Source organism: Myiozetetes cayanensis, unplaced genomic scaffold (genome assembly GCF_022539395.1).
Source record: "Myiozetetes cayanensis isolate MyiCay16 unplaced genomic scaffold, myiCay2020 scf17, whole genome shotgun sequence".
NCBI lineage: Eukaryota > Metazoa > Chordata > Aves > Passeriformes > Tyrannidae > Myiozetetes > Myiozetetes cayanensis.
In genome coordinates, this window is record NW_026087378.1 from 5082646 (window position 1) to 5099277 (window position 16632).

General features: G+C 48.4%; 2 protein-coding genes across 5 annotated transcripts; one reads left to right on the plus strand and one right to left on the minus strand.

Annotated features, from left to right (window-relative positions):
• Positions 1-2899: 2899 nt before the first annotated feature.
• On the plus strand, positions 2900-7336 carry GNPDA1 (glucosamine-6-phosphate deaminase 1). The gene is made up of 6 exons (XM_050312272.1): positions 2900-3145; positions 3222-3323; positions 4508-4690; positions 5226-5410; positions 5517-5691; positions 5962-7336. The coding sequence occupies exons 1-6, from the start codon at positions 3022-3024 to the stop codon at positions 6057-6059; spliced, it is 867 nt and encodes a 288-aa protein (XP_050168229.1). The 5' UTR covers positions 2900-3021; the 3' UTR covers positions 6060-7336.
• On the minus strand, positions 4278-16536 carry RNF14 (ring finger protein 14). Of its 4 annotated transcripts, none has more exons than XM_050312267.1 (9): positions 15932-16362; positions 15252-15414; positions 14587-14744; positions 13728-14255; positions 12328-12556; positions 11556-11728; positions 10847-10977; positions 9494-9576; positions 4278-4889 (listed from the first exon to the last, which is right to left on the minus strand). In XM_050312267.1, exons 2-8 carry the CDS (start codon positions 15403-15405, stop codon positions 9513-9515), a joined length of 1437 nt encoding a protein of 478 aa, XP_050168224.1. In that variant the 5' UTR covers positions 15406-15414; positions 15932-16362; the 3' UTR covers positions 4278-4889; positions 9494-9512. The 4 variants fall into 4 exon arrangements, with proteins under 4 accessions (XP_050168224.1, XP_050168221.1, XP_050168222.1 ...); XM_050312264.1 differs by lacking the exon at positions 4278-4889 and adding an exon at positions 16444-16536 and having other exon boundaries at positions 8066-9576; positions 15932-16070; XM_050312265.1 differs by lacking the exon at positions 4278-4889 and having other exon boundaries at positions 8066-9576; positions 15252-15433; positions 15932-16361.
• Positions 16537-16632: the final 96 nt, after the last annotated feature.

Sequence of the window (16632 nt, forward strand, 5' to 3'; positions counted from 1 at the left end):
GGGCAAGGCAGGGCTGAGTTCCAAATTGCCTCCACCTGGCACAGCCAGCTCAGTCCAGCCTGGTTTCTGGGGCCCCAACTCACTGATTTCAGCAGTGTCCTTTGTCGCTCCATTATTTCTTCAGTCCACTGGAGAAATCATGATTAACCACTGGTTAATTTAATCTTGCTGTCCAGATTAAATCCCTTACTGCTTAGGCTGGCAGTTTTTAACCTGGTGAGGAGCAAAGCCCTGCCAGCTTTCCCATGGGAGCCTTGTCTGCAAAATGGGAAGGCACTGGCATGTATATGTGCTCTCTGGAGCTGCCTGCTCATTGCACTGCCCTACACATTGGCTTGTTGTGATCCCCAGAAAACCTCCTACCTGGGATTTGAGGTATTGCTGGATGAACTAAGCTGTGAGCAGGGCTTGCAGAAAAGAGATCTGTCCCCTCCAGATCTATCCGATTTGGGATATTGTTTCTCCTTTTCTTATAAATTGGGTTGAGAAGGTAAGTGGAACATGCTGGAGCAGGAAGAGATGACTGATGGTAGATATTAAAAAGACTCTTTAATTACAGGATTTGAAGAGTGAGTCCTTCATGGAGATATTTTTTAATAGTTTCTTTTTCTGGGAAAAAAAATCCCTGTGCTCCCAAGGAGTCCCCAGTAGCAAAAGTCTTGGTCTTCTGAGCATTGTTGACTCTGATCCCTTCAAGATGGGGCAAAAGAAAATGCTGTGCTTGTTAGAACTCTCCTGTTCAACTTCTCCTGCAGAGAAGTGTTTGTTTCCTTCCATCTGCTGCTTTTGCAAGGAAGGAAAATCAGCCTGTTCAGATACCAGGAAGTTCTTCAGCATCAGAACAGCAAGCTGGAAACGCAGGAACAATAATGGGCCAAAATTATTATACCTAAAAATACTCTGTCACAAGCATGACCCAGCCTCAGAGCAACTCAGATAATGCAGACGGCAGGGAGTGGACCCGTGGGATGTGGGGCGGCGCAGGGGCACGTGCCTGGCTCTCCTGCACCGTTGCAGTTTTTCTCTCCCCAAAGCACGTTTTGCTTTTACTGGGAGCTGCAGACTGCCTCCCATGTCTCTGTGCACTGTATCTGCCCAAGCTGCTTGCTCGGGAGATGAAAGCAAGAGCCAGACCCTCTGCAGGCAGAGCCCCACAGCTCTTGGATTTAAACCGAGCTCATCTCCACACTGGGATTGTTTAAGGCCAATTCTCAAAGGCAGTAGCTCTCCACACCTCTGAGGGGGCGCGGGGCGGGTGAGGTGGGAGGCAAAGGATAGGGTGGCACTGCCCACAGGCTGCTCTGATGGCAGACAAACCACGCAACCCTCAAGTCACCCCAGGGGGGACACGGTTCTTGCCCTACAGCTACCGCTGCGGGAAGTCTATGGTGTCTCCTGCAATCAATTCCTACGCGGGCTATGCCTCCGGTATTTGCTTTTCCAAAATCCCCAAGCCCTCGCCGCGTTTCCATGGTAACACGGAGGGATCCGATGTGGGTTACTTGCAGACTCTAGGTTCTGATAGAGAGAGCATCTCTCTCTGCTGAGCCCTGCAGTAGTTTTGGCTTTGTACACCAGAAGCTGCTGTTGTGCTGCAATGGCGATGATGTGGAAACTCCCACGTGTGTGTGCAGGTCAGAAGTGCACTCACCTTCAGTCCAGCAGCACCTGGAGAATGGACTGAAGCAGCCCCAGGATGGGAATGGTTCAGACCTCAGCCAGGTCTATCCCAGCAGAGGCACAGACTTTGCTTAGCCCAGCACCTTGATCCTGTGCCTCTGAAGCCAGGGATGATGTGATTCCCACCAGTGTCCACAGGACCAATGGGTCTGTCACACTGATATGATCCCAATGGGACAAATGGAAGAGCTGTTTCACACAAAGCCAAAGCCCAGGCTGCCCTGCACTGCAGGACAGCCGGGAATGTTGCTGCTGTGAGTTCCTCACCCAGCACCAGCCACCAAGAGACCTGCCTGCCTGCTGGCTGACCACTGCTCATGGAAACACATGGGGCTTGGAATTTATTTAGTCTCTGTGGCTTAAAACCCTTCCCGTGTCTGACCACAGCCATCTGGCTACAGCCTGTCACACCCATCGTTCCCTATCCAAATGCTAACCGAGGTCTTTCCACGATGAGACAATACCAGGAGCACTGGTTCTAGCCAGGTCATTTAAATTATTAAAATGAGAAGGAACTGCTCGGGCTGGATCCCAGCAAAGCAATTTGTATCTTACTCTTTCTTCTAATGAAAGTTAAAAGCTTTGTAATTTTGAAGTAAGGGCTTTGCATCCCAACAACAATCCAAACCTGGGGAAGGAGAGGTCGGGCACGTTTCCGTCAGAGCTTGAAGGCAGCCAGAGCGACAGCAGGAAGGTGTTTTGGGAATACCACTGGTGGGTCATCGTCTCTCCATCCCGCAGAACGACCCCAACATGCCCTGGAGCGGGTCCCTATGGAATCGTGAGAGCGTGAGAGCGGCTTGTTATGATGTGACGAGGCTGGGGGCTTTGATTTAGGGACGAAAGGCTGAAGAACGGAGTCGGGTGGATCCCTGCTGTGACGGTGGCACCCCAGCAGAACAACACTGAAATATTTGCTGCCTTTTTAATAATGTTTTAATAATGTATTCGGTTCCCAAAGCTTTGTCTGGACAACAGGCGCTCTCGCAGCGCTGGTGACTGCTTCATCCGAACAGGCGGGCGGCAGCCGCGGGGCATCATTCCCGGGTGGATTTAACCGCTTCCCTGAATTCTATCACCAAACGGCGGCCCTGCCACCTGCCGGTTCCTGGGGCCGGGCCCGGCGGGGCCGCGGGGGCCGGGCCGGGCTCTCACCGCCCACCGACGGGGCGGTGCGGGGGGCGGCCCGCGGAAGCGATCCGGGGAGGAGGCGGCGATCCCGGGCGGCGGGCGGGGGATCCCGGGCGGAAGCGATTCCCGGGCCAAGGCGGCGATCCCCGGGCGGAGGCGACCCCGGGCGGCTGATCCCGGGCGGAGGAAGCGATCCCGGGCGGCCCCACCATGAAGCTCATCATCCTGGAGACGTACTCCCAGGCCAGCGAGTGGGCGGCCAAGTACATCCGCAACCGCATCGTCCAGTTCGGGCCGGGCCCCGGGCGGTTCTTCACGCTGGGGCTGCCCACAGGTGGGTGCCGGGGGGTGGGAGCGGGGCCGGGGTCCAGCCCGGCCCCTGCCCCGCCTGAGGCGGCGGCTCCCCGCAGGCAGCACCCCGCTGGGATGCTACAAGAAGCTGGTGGAGTATTACCAGAACGGGGACCTCTCCTTCAAGTACGTGAAGACCTTCAACATGGACGAGTACGTGGGTGAGTGCCCGCAGCCAGCGCTCCTGGCTCTCCTGCCCTGCCCTGCCGGGACTGTTTGTCTCGGCCCTTGCGCTGGTGCCGCAGCGAGACAGCCCATCAGTGCGTGGTGGGGCAAGAAATTCCACCTGCAAAGGGCTCCAGGTAAGATGGAACAACATTTCATAGAAAGACAGGATCACAGGATCAATTAGGATGAAAAAGACCTCTGAGATCATCGAGTCCAGCCTATGACCAAACACCATCGTATCAACCAGACTGTAGCAATGGAGTGCCACGTCCAGTCTTTTCTTAAACACCTCCAGGGAATTAGCCAAGGGAATGACAGGGACAATTAAAAAACCCGTGGAAGAAATTTGAATTTTTTTCCATAGGTTTGAAAACCTTTGGAAAAAAAGCCAGACACTGAAGGGGGTTGGCTATATTACACACACAATTACAGACACTGCTGTATTTTACCTGCACTCAGGTGCTGACCATGTAAGGAACCAGCTTATCATTGCAAGCTCAGATAGTGTGCAGTGTTAACTATCACCATTGCTCTGGGATTATAAAGGTCACTGTAGCTCAGGTCCCTTACTCAGTGTGTTCCCTGAGTGCCCTTCAGTAACTCCTGCTAAGATAGCAGGGGACTGTTTCTTTTCTGAAGCCGTGGTGAAAGAGCCTCTTTGGAAGAAAGAGAGATCCAAAGGTGAAAAACGTACGGGCTAAATATTTGCTCATGCTAATTTTACCCTGGTCAAGATTTTTTTCTGTGAACAATCCTAACCAAGCAGCATTAGGGAATAAGCAGTCCAGTGTGGGTTTTTAGCATTCAAGGGGAAAAAATGTGCAATAATGATATAATTATTATTATTATTTCTCAGGCTTTTGCACTTTTTTTAAATCACAGTTGCTAATATGAACTGGGAGGAAGGCTGAAAAGGTACTGACAGATGAGGCACACTACACACCTGCTTGTCTGAAAATCTGCTGCATTTTACTATGGGCACACGTCTTACAGGAGCTGTTGTGATTGACTTTAATTCTGCTATTTAGGAAAATAAAAACAACTTGTGAAAGCTGAGTGAGTGACAAAGGACAGATAGAGCACTGTTCCATTACCAACGCCACTCCAAGGGTATAGAAGTGCTTTATGTTATATTTTTCCAGTTGGTCTTAGTCCTGTGCATGTGCTCTGTTACCAGGTCTCCCGAGGGATCACCCAGAAAGTTACCATTCCTTCATGTGGAATAACTTCTTTAAGCACATTGACATCTCACCAGAGAACGTCCACATTTTGGATGGAAATGCACCTGATCTCCAGGCAGAGTGTGACGCATTTGAGGAGAAAATCAAAGCAGCTGGAGGAATTGAACTCTTCGTTGGAGGTGAGAATGGCCAGGCTTGTTCACTTCCAGTGTCTTTCAGTGGATTTGCAGTGAAAGGCACCCCACAGTCCACCACCCTGAGCACTGATGTGTGCTGGCAGCCTTGTCTCCCAACATGCTGCTACCAGTTTTCCGTCTTTCAATCCAGTCAGTGAATCGTTCAGGAAATGATTAGCAGGAGAAATGGGAAGAGCTAGAACTGTACAAATACAAAATGTATTACAGTTGTCAGTGCTGACAGGAAACTCCTAGGAGTTCTCTGAGCCAACAGGAGCCCACCACAAACTTCTCCCATCAGTTTGCCTTGAGATTGTGCCACCTACTTTGCTTTATTGTTGTCCCAGCACAGTAAGGGAAGGCTTCAGAGGGGCCTTTTGCTGTCATTCCTACCAGACACAAATTTGAGCTTGATCAGAAGAACTGCAGGTGTTTGTCTCAGATCTGTGTTTCTGGAAGCACTGACTGTCCTTCCCATGGTAGAGCTGTTGGCTCTGCTCCTACAGCTGACTCTCTTCTCCCGCTGTCTCTGTCCCAGGTATCGGCCCGGATGGTCACATTGCCTTCAACGAGCCCGGATCAAGTTTGGTCTCCAGGACACGAGTGAAGACCTTGGCCATGGACACCATATTGGCTAATGCCAGGTTCTTTGATGGTGACCTCTCCAAAGTCCCCACAATGGCCTTGACAGTCGGAGTAGGCACTGTCATGGATGCCAGAGAGGTTAGGACAAAAGCAGTGGCTTCCTACAGTAGCTCTGGAGCTGATAAAAGTTACCCTGTTTTGGAGCAACAACCCTGACTGCCCTTCTCTGTGTCTTGGGGTGCAGGTGATGATTCTGATCACAGGAGCCCACAAAGCCTTTGCTTTGTACAAAGCCATCGAGGAAGGTGTCAACCACATGTGGACAGTGTCTGCCTTCCAGCAGCACCCCAACACCGTGTTCGTGTGCGATGAGGATGCCACGCTGGAGCTCAAAGTCAAGACGGTGAAATACTTCAAAGGTGAGTGTTTGACCAGGCCAGGCAGCTGTTTTGTTAGTTTTTAAGTGGCATAAGCCATGCTTTGCATTAGATGTTTCCCTTTAATCAACTCCCAAAGGAGTATATTCCTTAAATATACCACAATAATCAAAGTGAAGGTAAATGCTTAAGTGCTCGGGTGTAAGGGCAAAGGAACAAGGACACCAGTAATGTCTGATTTCATCAGCATTCAGTGAATGAGAATTTTGCTTTATTATGTCTACTTAAATCATCTTTTACTTTCTCCATCAGGTTTAATGCTGGTTCACAACAAGCTCGTGGAGCCCTTGTACAGCATGAAGGAGACAGGAGCAGAGAGGAGCCAGTCCAAGAAGCCGTACAGCGATTGATCTGCTCGGGGTAGTGCTGAACCAGCTGTTGAAACCAGCTGGGAATTTCTGCAAAAACTGGTCTCATATTTGTTCTTAAGTTAGCAGAATGTTCTTAAATTAGCAGAGGTTGCTTCTCTCCACTAAAGGGACAGATGCCAAACACCTGCCTTAATTAACCAAATGGATGGATCCAGTGCACTGTGTTCCACAAAATTCTGCCACTAACTCATTCTCTGAAGGTAAAGTCAGTGAAGGATGAGTTGTTTGATCTATGAACTGACTGTAATCTTGGACTGAAGGCTGCAAAACTGAAATGTGAGGATAAGTGAAAGTACAACACAAACCGAGTGGGAAATCACTTCAGGGTGTATTCCTTGCAATTAGAACGAGTACCTCCTGTGCCATTCCTTCTTCATGAAACACTCCTGCATTAGAATAATGGAAAATGGGAAGTGAACTTGTCCAGCTGGAGAAGGGAAAGCTTCACATGGCCTCAGAGCAGCCCCACAACCAGGAAGGGGTCAGCAAGAAGATGAAGCCGGGAGGAAGATGAGAAGAGAGAGTGGGACCTGACTGGAGACACAATGCTCAGACTGGATAGAAAGATAAAACCTCCCCATGGGGACAGCCAAACAATGGGGCAGATTCCCCAAAAGCTGTGCAGGCTCTGTCCTTAGGAGGTTTCCAAAATCTGACTGGATAAAGCCCTGGCTGAGCCCTGCTTTGAGCCAGATGTTGGACTTGCGATCACCTCAGCACAAGAGGCTACAGCAGGAGTCACCCACACAGGGTTAATCATGCAGTTTGGGCATCTGAGAATGTTACTGGTATCACACAAGAAGTCCTTCATGTTCAGTCCCAGGGTATAATTTTCTATGCCCTGGTGCTTTACGAAGTACCCAGGAGGGTAGGTTTGTTCAGATGAAGCAGAAGTGACCTCTCTGTGCTCAGCACTGTTCATTGTAACAGTGCAGAGCCTGAAGCAATATGTTCTCTCTCACCACTCCAGAACTTTCCATTGCTCTGAGGAAATGCCAAACCAGCCTCCAAGGATATGCTCTGTTCCCACTGGCTTCAGCCTCTCTTTAATAACAGAAGTCCCACATGGGTGGACAACAGCCTGTACTGGCAAGACCCCACTAATTCTGAAATGTGATTCCTGGGATTCCTGTCCAATGCTACCACAGGAAGGGCAAGAAAACTGGGCAGCATTTATTTTCTTTATGCAGAAATTTTGTAAGCTGTTGATCTGTAATGCAACTTTCCACACTAAAATGTCTTTAATTTTTTCTAAATGGTGGCATTGACTGTATGTGTGTTTGTGAAACCAAAGCTGAACTGGAAGCAGTTTGGTAGGAACAGCTCCTGCTGCTCCCTATTTCCTTGCCCAGTGTTTGCTGGCAGGTTTCCACCAGACACCTGCTATGGTTCTGTCCTGCCAGGCAGCAAGCATGCCACATGAAAAAGTGGGGGCCTTTAAAGGAGAAAGAGGAGGCCACAGCTCTACCTGGTACCACAAAGTGTTTGTAAATAATTTAATTGCATGCACAGAAACGGTGACAGTGAGGTTTTCAAGAGGGGAAAAGACACAGGGAGAAGATCTGTCCCCTCCCCAGGGACTCTGTCCACCTCTGCCTCGCTGCAGGATCTGGAAACTCCAGCCCAGGGATCCCCGAATTTATAGACAGGGTGGTTGCTACGTTGCTGCACCTTCTCCCTCCACACAAAGGCCTTGAAAGCTGAGGTGGTTCATTGCTCCTCCAGTACTTCACTACTTGTGCTCTGGTACATCCCCAGCCACAGATCTTCATCCCAGTGTACCCTTTGGCATCCCAGCCCTGCCCTCAGCCCACCTCTGTCCAAAATTCCATGAGCAGAACACATCCTGTGCCAGCTTCACTTGGGAGCTCTGAGCCCAGCTCTGGGTTGTCCCATTCCACAGCCCCATGGCCAGTGGCCACCTGGCCACTGACCTGTGCTGCCAAATCCATGCCAGAACGAAGACAAACATGGAGACAACTGTGTTTACCATCTTAAAGTGAATTTAGTGCATGTGAAAGGTGCAGGAAATGCAATTCAAACCATACACAAAGTAAACTTTTCCTACACACTGACCTATAGCCTAAACCATGGTGAGATTCACTCTTACCATCTCACCTTTTTAATCTCTGCCTCTTCTGACAGTATAGACTGTCATCCTCTGGGACAGGAACTGAAGCAGCACTCATTTTGGCCACATATCCCAGTATAAATTTATTAACTATCAGTCAAAACTGAGTGAGAGGTGATCACTTTGAGTTTCTGAAGAGTCTTCCATCTCCTGACCTATCCCTCCATACCCTGCTACTTTTGAACACAGCACATTTTAATTTCCAAATAAACTTGTAGACTGTTCTGCAAGTGGAAAAACTTGTAAAAAGTTAGTGGTTCCCTCTGGTAATTATCTTCATGCTTATAAAAGTATTTGCTGAGATTTTAGGGGAAACAATTTGGTTTCTGAATAATTTGAAGTGCAAAACTAGTGGAAATAAGGGATCTAGTCCAGAAGCAAAAGTATCAACTAATCAAATTTCATATGTGAAGAGTTAGTAAAAAATAAATTACTTCTTCATCTGAGAATACAAGGTAATTGTCAGTATTTTGAAGAATCATCTTTGCCTGGTACTTTTCACTCTCTCACATCCTCAGCTCACTGCCTTAGCACTCATCACTGGAAAAACAAGGAGAGGCAATGGGAGTTAATCCAACAGGAATACCAGGATAAGTCACCAACCTGACAGAAATTTCTGGAAAAGGCTGTTGGTCATTTTCTGCCCAAGCTCTCAGGGATGTAAAGGCCCAGGCACAACAGCCAGCAAGAAGGGGGTTGGGAATAATCAGCTTTAATGTCATTAGAAAGTACCAGTGACAGAGCCATGAGCTGCTTTTCAGAGAAACACATCAGGAAATTCATAAAAGCAACAAACTTTGTTGCTAAATTTAGAAGAAATTTTCTGTACTGTATCAGAAAACTTCCCCAGTCCAAGCAGCACCACTGAACAGCTCCAGAAACAGCTCCACAGCTCTAACAAACTGCCCAAAACCCCACAATATTTGTGATCCAAGAGTCTCCAAAGGTCGGTCTCCCTAAAGAAACCCCCAAATCTTTCCATGATTTGAGGCTTCTGTTTGCTTTTAAAAAGGAGGCGTCTCTTGGTATATATTTTTCCAGTAATTTTCCAACTTCTGACTGGTTGTATTTAATATGGTATGTCTTTAATAATCAATGGGATTAGGGCATTCCATGATGATCCTGACCCCAGGATGGGTAAAACAGTCTCCTTTGGCTTTGGCAACAGGCTCTGAGGTGTGAGTATCCTGCAGTGCAGGGTAGTTGCCACTCTTCTATCACACAATGGAAGTGAAAAGCAAACAAAGGACACAAAAAAAGCATCTGTCTCTGGTTTGTTCACCTTTTGTTGCCGGAGAAAGCTACTGGTCGTCATCTTCAACTTCCCAGAACTCCCCATCGTCAATGTGCATGGCTTGAAACAATCTGCAAGACAGACAATTAATGATAATAATACTAAATATGTTTAAAACAATCTAACTGCAACAAAAAGTACAAAAGCAGTAAGCTTCACTGTTTTTTTCAGTATCACAAACCACTCATGCTGTCAGTGTCAATTAAAGTAAGGGACTCTGCATTTCTACAGCTCGTTGCACCAGAAAGTTTGATGGTACCTTACACACATCATATCCCAAGAAATCCCTGAAAATATTAATCATCCAAACCGTATTAAAGAGTTACCCAGCAGGCTGCTGTTCCTGGGTGGTCTTTAGGCAGGATATAATCAGCAGCCAAACCTGCCTGCTCCAGACAACTCACAGTCTCACTGGACACATGGAATTGGGCAAACAAAACATATGAGCATCAGTGGGGCACAGGGGGGACAAAAAGGCACTTGGCAATGCTGGGGTAATGGCTGGACTGGATGGTTTTAGGTCTTTTCCAACCTAAATGGTTCTATGATTCCCTGATTCTAAATTGTTCTTTATAAAGCACATGAGCTTAGTCAAGACGGGGGGAGGTTAAGCTAAACTAAAATAAAAAAGGACAACATGAGAAGAAGGAAACAGAGTACGAAGTGGAAAAATACTATTGGGAGAAGAGAGAATGCTGAAAAAGGGCCAAGACCAAGAAAAATCCTGTCAGCCACATGGCAGAATGGATGGTGGATTGAGAAGGTTATTGGGATTTTTACTTTGGACCCAGGCACTACTATCCCAGTGACAGGCACATATCCCTGTGGAATACACAAAGCTGAGAGGCTGCCACTGTCACATCCCTCTGAGCTGCCTTTCACCTGTCCTGACAGCAGCAGCACCCTCTGTCCCTTGATCCTTCCCCACAGTGATGATGTAAGGCAAGCTGTTTAAAAGCAGCTTTCTGACCCAAAACCTTGTGCTGCACCTGAGCATCTCCATGGAAACACCTCCCTGCAGGCTTTGTGGCAGAGGCAGCACAGAAAGGATGGGGTCATGACCCTGACCAAAAAAAAAATCTGGAATAGACTGATTTATAGACTGATTCCAAAGACTCCTCTGGAATTTTGAAACAAAAATTCTTAAAAAACAAAAGCACATCTTGAATCACTCCTGATTGTTACTGTTAGTGTTGGGTCCTTGTAAGGGTAAATATTTGGGAGAAAAAACTGTATCTTAAACTAAAGCAACACATTTCAAGGTAAAAATCTGGGAGAGACTGTAAGAAAAAGTAGAGAATAAGTGTTCCAGCATTAGAGGAAATACCTGTAAGCACAAACCTGTTAAAGCAGGGGGAAGAAGGGTCGTTGAAGTGCCGGTAGGGGTTGGCCCTGGACAGAGAGCCCATGCAGAGCCAGCAGAAGTACTGCATGCACCCTGTGCATGTCATTTTGTTACAGCCATCGAGCTTCTGGGGGCAAAAAACCAAGAAACAGCAACATCAGCATCTTACTGTGTCAGGCTTCAGTCTCTCTGTGACAACAGCCTTCAAAACTACACCAGCCAATTAGCACATTCAACTCCATCACACACTGATTTTTTTTTTTTTTTCACTGTTCAAAAGAACTGGGAGCTGGAATCCCAGCACTGTATATTGGCTATACTACTAAAAATACTGGAAATTAATATTTTTCTGAAGCTGGTTTTATTTCCTGGCTATAGTGTGAAGCAACAGTAACCTGAAACACACAGGAAATGAAAGGATTCATACAGAGCCATAGTCAACCTGGATCTGTTTAGTAGTGGAGCCTGATAACCACCAATTGATGGATGATCTCAAATCCCTGAGCTCCACAAACATCACCTCACCTCCTTTTCCATGTAACACAGACAGAAATGGAAAGTTCTCTTAATATTTCCTAGAAATTTCCCTTGCCTGGTGAAGCTGGAGGCTACACACACACCTCTGTCCCAGCCTAAACACAGAACTGCCCTAATTTCTGCTAATTTCTGTTCCCATGATTTTCCAGCCTTTTCCTCCACGCTCACCTCTATATGAGTTCCACAGCAAGGACAAGACTTGGAGTTCTTTTCCAGCCATTCCTTACTCTCCATCTCCTCGAGGGCTTTCTGAATCACTCGCTTGCCATAGCGTTGTTCCAAAAATCTTTTAGTTGCCTCGTCTGCTTCCAAATAGCTGTTTCGTAAATCCATTAATTTCTCTGGGGAACAAAACCAAAGCAAACCAAACAGTTTTTGTAATATATCATATCAAGAGGTCCAGCCAACTGCAGCATAAAGATTTTCAAAGGAAACTAACAGCGTTCATTAAAAAGAAAGAAAAATATAAACATCTCTGCCCAAAAATTCAAGTTTTATACTGATTCATTATAAAAGAGACATGTCAATGAAATTAGGACAATTCTACAATGTAAACTTTTGAAAATGGCATTTTCTCTGAACATACATTTAATGAAACTTGGTCACAGGATTTTGAAGCCAAAGAGAGAAGCCTCCACCTGATTTCAGTATTAACTGCCTACACAAAGTAGTGGATTAACATGAAAGGGTAAAAAAAAACCCCATATAAAATTATTCTTCCCCTCCTATGGCCTCTCAGCATTTGACAATCAGCATTTTGGAGATCTCCTAAGCTCTGGAGTGTCATCGAAGGAATAATATTTAATTGCCAGCAACAGACCTACTCCAAACGAGTGTGTCTGCTCTTTGAGAAAGCTCAAGGGCAGGAGTTTGCTTCTCAATTTCTGGCTATTTCACCCAAGATTTAACTGCACCTTGGGGGAGGGTGGAGGGGCCTCACCTGCGGTGACTTTGCACGGAGACACCCCGTGGTAGGTCATCTTGCAGAGGGTGCAGAAGGCGTAGTTGCAGCAGGAGCAGATGCCCATGGTGCAGCCGGGCTCCTGCATCACCGGGGTCTGGCAGCCCGGGCGGGGGCAATAAACCACATCAGCCATCAGGTCCAGGCTGGACTGCAGGAGCAGTCGGTCATAGCGGGCAAACAGCTCCTCTCCAACCAGCTCCTTCACCTAAAGGCCACAGGGAGACGTTAGGAAAAAATTCTTCCCTGTGATGGTGGTGAGGCCCTGGCACAGGTTGCCCAGAGAAGCTGTGGCTGCCCCATCCCTGGAAGTGTTCAAGGCCAGGCTGGATGAGGCTTGGAACAACCTGGGATAGTGGAAGGTGTCCCTGCCCATGGCAGGGGGGTGGAATGAGATGAGCTTTAAGGTCCCTTCCAACCCAAACTGTCCTGGGATTCTATAATTACCTGCATCTGAAATTCTGAGCCTCCTACCATCAGCAAAACACTGTAAGTCAATGAAAAAATCCCTACAGTTGGGATGAATCCACTTAATTCTCTAACAGGTCATGAAAATAGAGATGCTATTCTAACAATAATTAGGAAAAGCATGCAGTGTTAAATGGAATGTGCATGCAGTGTCAAATGGAATGGGAGGCTGCTGATCAATGCCAGTACTAATAAAATGGGCAAAATAGGTGCCAAGGGATACAGTTTTAACTCCAATGACTCTGTGTGGCTCAGAGCATGAAGATGTCCCCAGATATATTCCCTGGAAAATGTCCCCACGAATCCTCCCTCTGTACTGGGCACAACTGAAGCACCTTCAGTCCTCGGGTCAGTTCTGGGCTCCCACAACAAGAAAGACATCGAGGGGCTGGAGCGTATCCAGGGAAGGGCAACAGAGCTGGGGAAGGGGATGGAGCACAAGGAGCAGCTGAGGGAGCTGGAGGGGCTCAGCCTGGGGAAAGGGAGGCTCCAGGGGAACCTTCTCACTCTCTACAATTCCCTGACAGGAGGGTGGAGCCAGGTGGGGGTCAGGCTCTGCTCCCTGGGAACAAGGGACAGGACAAGAGGAAAATGCTGTGCCAAGGGGAGGTTCATGTTGGACAGCAGGAGGAGTTTTGTCTTGGAAAGGGTTGTCAGGCATTGGAAGGGGCTGCCCAGGGAGGTCCCCACTCTGCAAGGTGTCCACGGAACGACCGGACGTGGCACTCAGTGCTCTGGTCTGGTTGACAAGGTGGGGATGGGTCCCAGGTTGGACTCTGTGATCTCAGAGGTCTTTTCCAGCCTCAGTGACTCTGAGATTCCCAATGCTCACCATGCAGAGCCACACTCTGCCCCTGTAATATGGGGTGAGTTAACAGGACCCTCCAGCCCTGTGTGCACACGTGTGTTACCTGGCCAGGAGTGGCGACAGAAGAACACTTGGGCTCGGGGCAGTTGAGGCAGTGGACCTGCCCGTCCCTGATTTGAATCTCAAAGTAGTCCTTCAGGCAGGCTTTGCAGTACACGTGGCTGCAGTCGGTGAAGTGCATGCACTCGCTGCCCAGCTTCTCGCAGAAGCAGATATTGCACAAATACATCTTACTGTTAAAGCACTTCCTCCTCTGGGCCTGGTCAAAATCCAAGATTTCCCTGATCAGACTCGACAACGACTCCACGTCCTGCACAGCTCTGGCATCCATGATTTCCTCCTCAGCTGTGGCAGAGCCTGCTGCACCCCCACAGTCCTTCCCAGCATCGAGAGGCCCCAACTGCGTCCGATTCTGTGCTTTCCCTTGAGGGCACATTTTTAGCTCATACGGGGATGAAATATTCAGGTAACTCAGTGTTTCTTCCTTCAGAAACTGCATCCAGGCAAACAGGACCACACAGCCTCGATTCTCTTCCCACACATTGTCCAAGTGTTTGCAAAGAGCGCTGAGCTGGAAAAGAACAAACAATTCCTGATTTTGGTTAAGTTCTGACTTAAATCCTTAATGGGTTCCTCTCCTCCCACGGTCCATAGTGCATGCTTTGATTACAGATTCACCAGTTTTTAATCTACCCATAAAATACATATAAAATAGTTCTCCTCAATGCAAACTCTCCTTCCTCAGAATAGTGACCAAGTGAAAACAAGCAGGAGGCAAAAGAAGAGCCAACTGAAGAGCAATGTCATTATTTTTTTTTTTTTACTTTAATCAACATTCTCCATAACACTGTTAATTATTAACTTGCTCAACTCTGTCACAATGTTGAAAATCTTCTGCAAACCTGGGCCCGGGAGAGCCATTTCCCACTGAGGGTGAACACTGGTGGGGACGTCGATGGGTAGTCGGGTGGGAGCTCAAAATTCAGCACGAGGGGAGGCAGGAAGCACACGGAGTACTCGAACCCACTGCTCTGGAGGCTTTCTGTGGAACTGCCTGAACCTGAAACAACCGAGGCAGGTTGAGAAATAACAGGAAAATGAAAACTAATGAACTGTCACTGTTTATGACAGCAGCCAATGTCTTTTAATTTGATACACTTCTGGGGTTAAAATTATCTGTTCAACCCTAAATAACAAAACTCAGTGCAGTAAAATGTCACAGGGGTTGTAGCTCTGTGATTAAAGCAGAACACCAGAAGTGTGAAATGTCAGACCCTGCACAAACCAGGAACCTGGGAAGACATATCCTCAAGGGAATAAAAAAACCCAGTAAGTGAACTTAATTATTCTGAAGAAATGCTATTACTCATCTGTAATTTTAAAAGTTTACTAAAGAAGTTGCGTGTATGAGGATTAAACTACTCAAATACAAAGCTCAACACTACCACAAGCACAGCATAGGCTGAGCCGTGGCTTTGTCCAGTCACTGCTCCTGCAGGACACTCCACAACCAGCAAACGAGCACGGTAACACCTCCTTGGGGATAACACAAAACATCTCAACTCACCACTCACAAAAATTTTGAAGTCTTGAGGCAACTCCAGACAAATTCTTGTTTCTCCTCCTTGGGCGGACTCAGCTCTCTTAAACTCATCTTCGTCATAGATGCTGGCCAGAGCCAGCAGCTCATCCTCCTGAGCTTCCTTGTCCTCTGAAGACATTTAACTTTCCTGTGGAGTTACCACCACTCTGCAACATCAACCGAGTTAACACGTCCTATTCCAATGATTAATTTGGGATACCTACTTTATACTACTATAAGAGTTAGAAACCCAAGTAACAATGTGAAATATAATTAAGGAAGTTCTACAGGTTGAAAAAATACCGGTAGTGTTATAAAATAAAATAACCCAATAGAATATTGAGAAGTCAGAAAGCAAACTGTGTGTTAGTAGCCAAAGACAGATGAATAATGAAATACAGAGATGGCACAAGTGACACAAGGACATTTCATTGGTGTTTGAAAGAGAAAACAGACCCCAAAAAAGGAATTAGTAATGGCAGCTCTTGTCCAGTGTTCTAAAGCAAACAAAGAAACGGGATGGAAAACAAGGGACGGGAAGCCCTATTTGTAATTAGTTACAGAACTAAAAAGGTTCTAATGCTGCACAGGTATCTTGTAGATGCGCCCCTAGGGTATCTCTCAATTCTAGATTTGGGAAAATAAAGCCACATTTGATGGATTACCTTCAGACTCACAGCAGCGCGGTGGCAGGGCCGAGGTGCTGGTCCGTGACCATTCCTGTTCGGGGCCGGGGTCGGGCACTTCTCGTGTAAGGCACGAACACGTCGGTGCTGTTTGCTGGAGGAAGCAGCGGCTCTGGGGCTGCGGGCGGAGAAACAACAGGCGCTCAGGGGTTAAAGCCCTCTCCGCGCTCCCATCCCCAACACCCACAGCAGCGCATCCCGCCGGGGGATGTTTATTCCCAGCTTGAGGCAGTGGCCGCGTCGCGCGTCCCGGGCTGACCCGGGGGCCTCAGCACGGGGTGGGCACGACCCCACAAGGATGAGGGGAGCGGGAGTAATTGAGGAATAACCCCCAAAGTCCAGGCCGAGCCTGGCGCCGGCGGCCCCGCCGTTGTTATGGCGGTTACAGCCGCTCCCACCGCTGCGCCTGGCGCCGGGAGCCCCGCGGGAGCACCCGCGGGTCCCGGGGCGGAGGGAGGCCCGGCCCGGCCCCGCCTCACCCGGTCGCTCACCAGGCCGTGCGGGCCCGGGGACGGCGAGGGGGACCCGGCTCAGCCCCTGGTGGAGCAGCGGCAGGCAGGGAAAGGGAGGAAAGGGAAGGGACGGCAAAGGACGGGAAGCGCTGCCGGGCGGAGGAGGCGCCGGCCCGGCCCAGCCCCGCAGCTCCCCCGGCGGCCGGGAGGGCCGGCCCAGCCCCAGGG

Excerpts from the sequence above, each read along its gene's own strand:
- RNF14 (XM_050312267.1), bottom strand. The coding sequence starts at position 15,405 with ATGTCTTCAGAGGACAAGGAAGCTCAGGAGGATGAGCTGCTGGCTCTG. Across the intron at positions 14,745-15,251 it reads CTTCAAAATTTTTGTGAGTG|GTTCAGGCAGTTCCACAGAA; the intron begins GTGAGTTGAGAT and ends CGGTTGTTTCAG. Across the intron at positions 10,978-11,555 it reads GCTGTGGAACTCATATAGAG|AAGCTCGATGGCTGTAACAA; the intron begins GTGAGCGTGGAG and ends TTTTGCCCCCAG.
- GNPDA1 (XM_050312272.1), top strand. The coding sequence starts at position 3,022 with ATGAAGCTCATCATCCTGGAGACGTACTCCCAGGCCAGCGAGTGGGCG. Across the intron at positions 3,146-3,221 it reads CACGCTGGGGCTGCCCACAG|GCAGCACCCCGCTGGGATGC; the intron begins GTGGGTGCCGGG and ends GGCTCCCCGCAG. Across the intron at positions 5,692-5,961 it reads GACGGTGAAATACTTCAAAG|GTTTAATGCTGGTTCACAAC; the intron begins GTGAGTGTTTGA and ends TTTCTCCATCAG.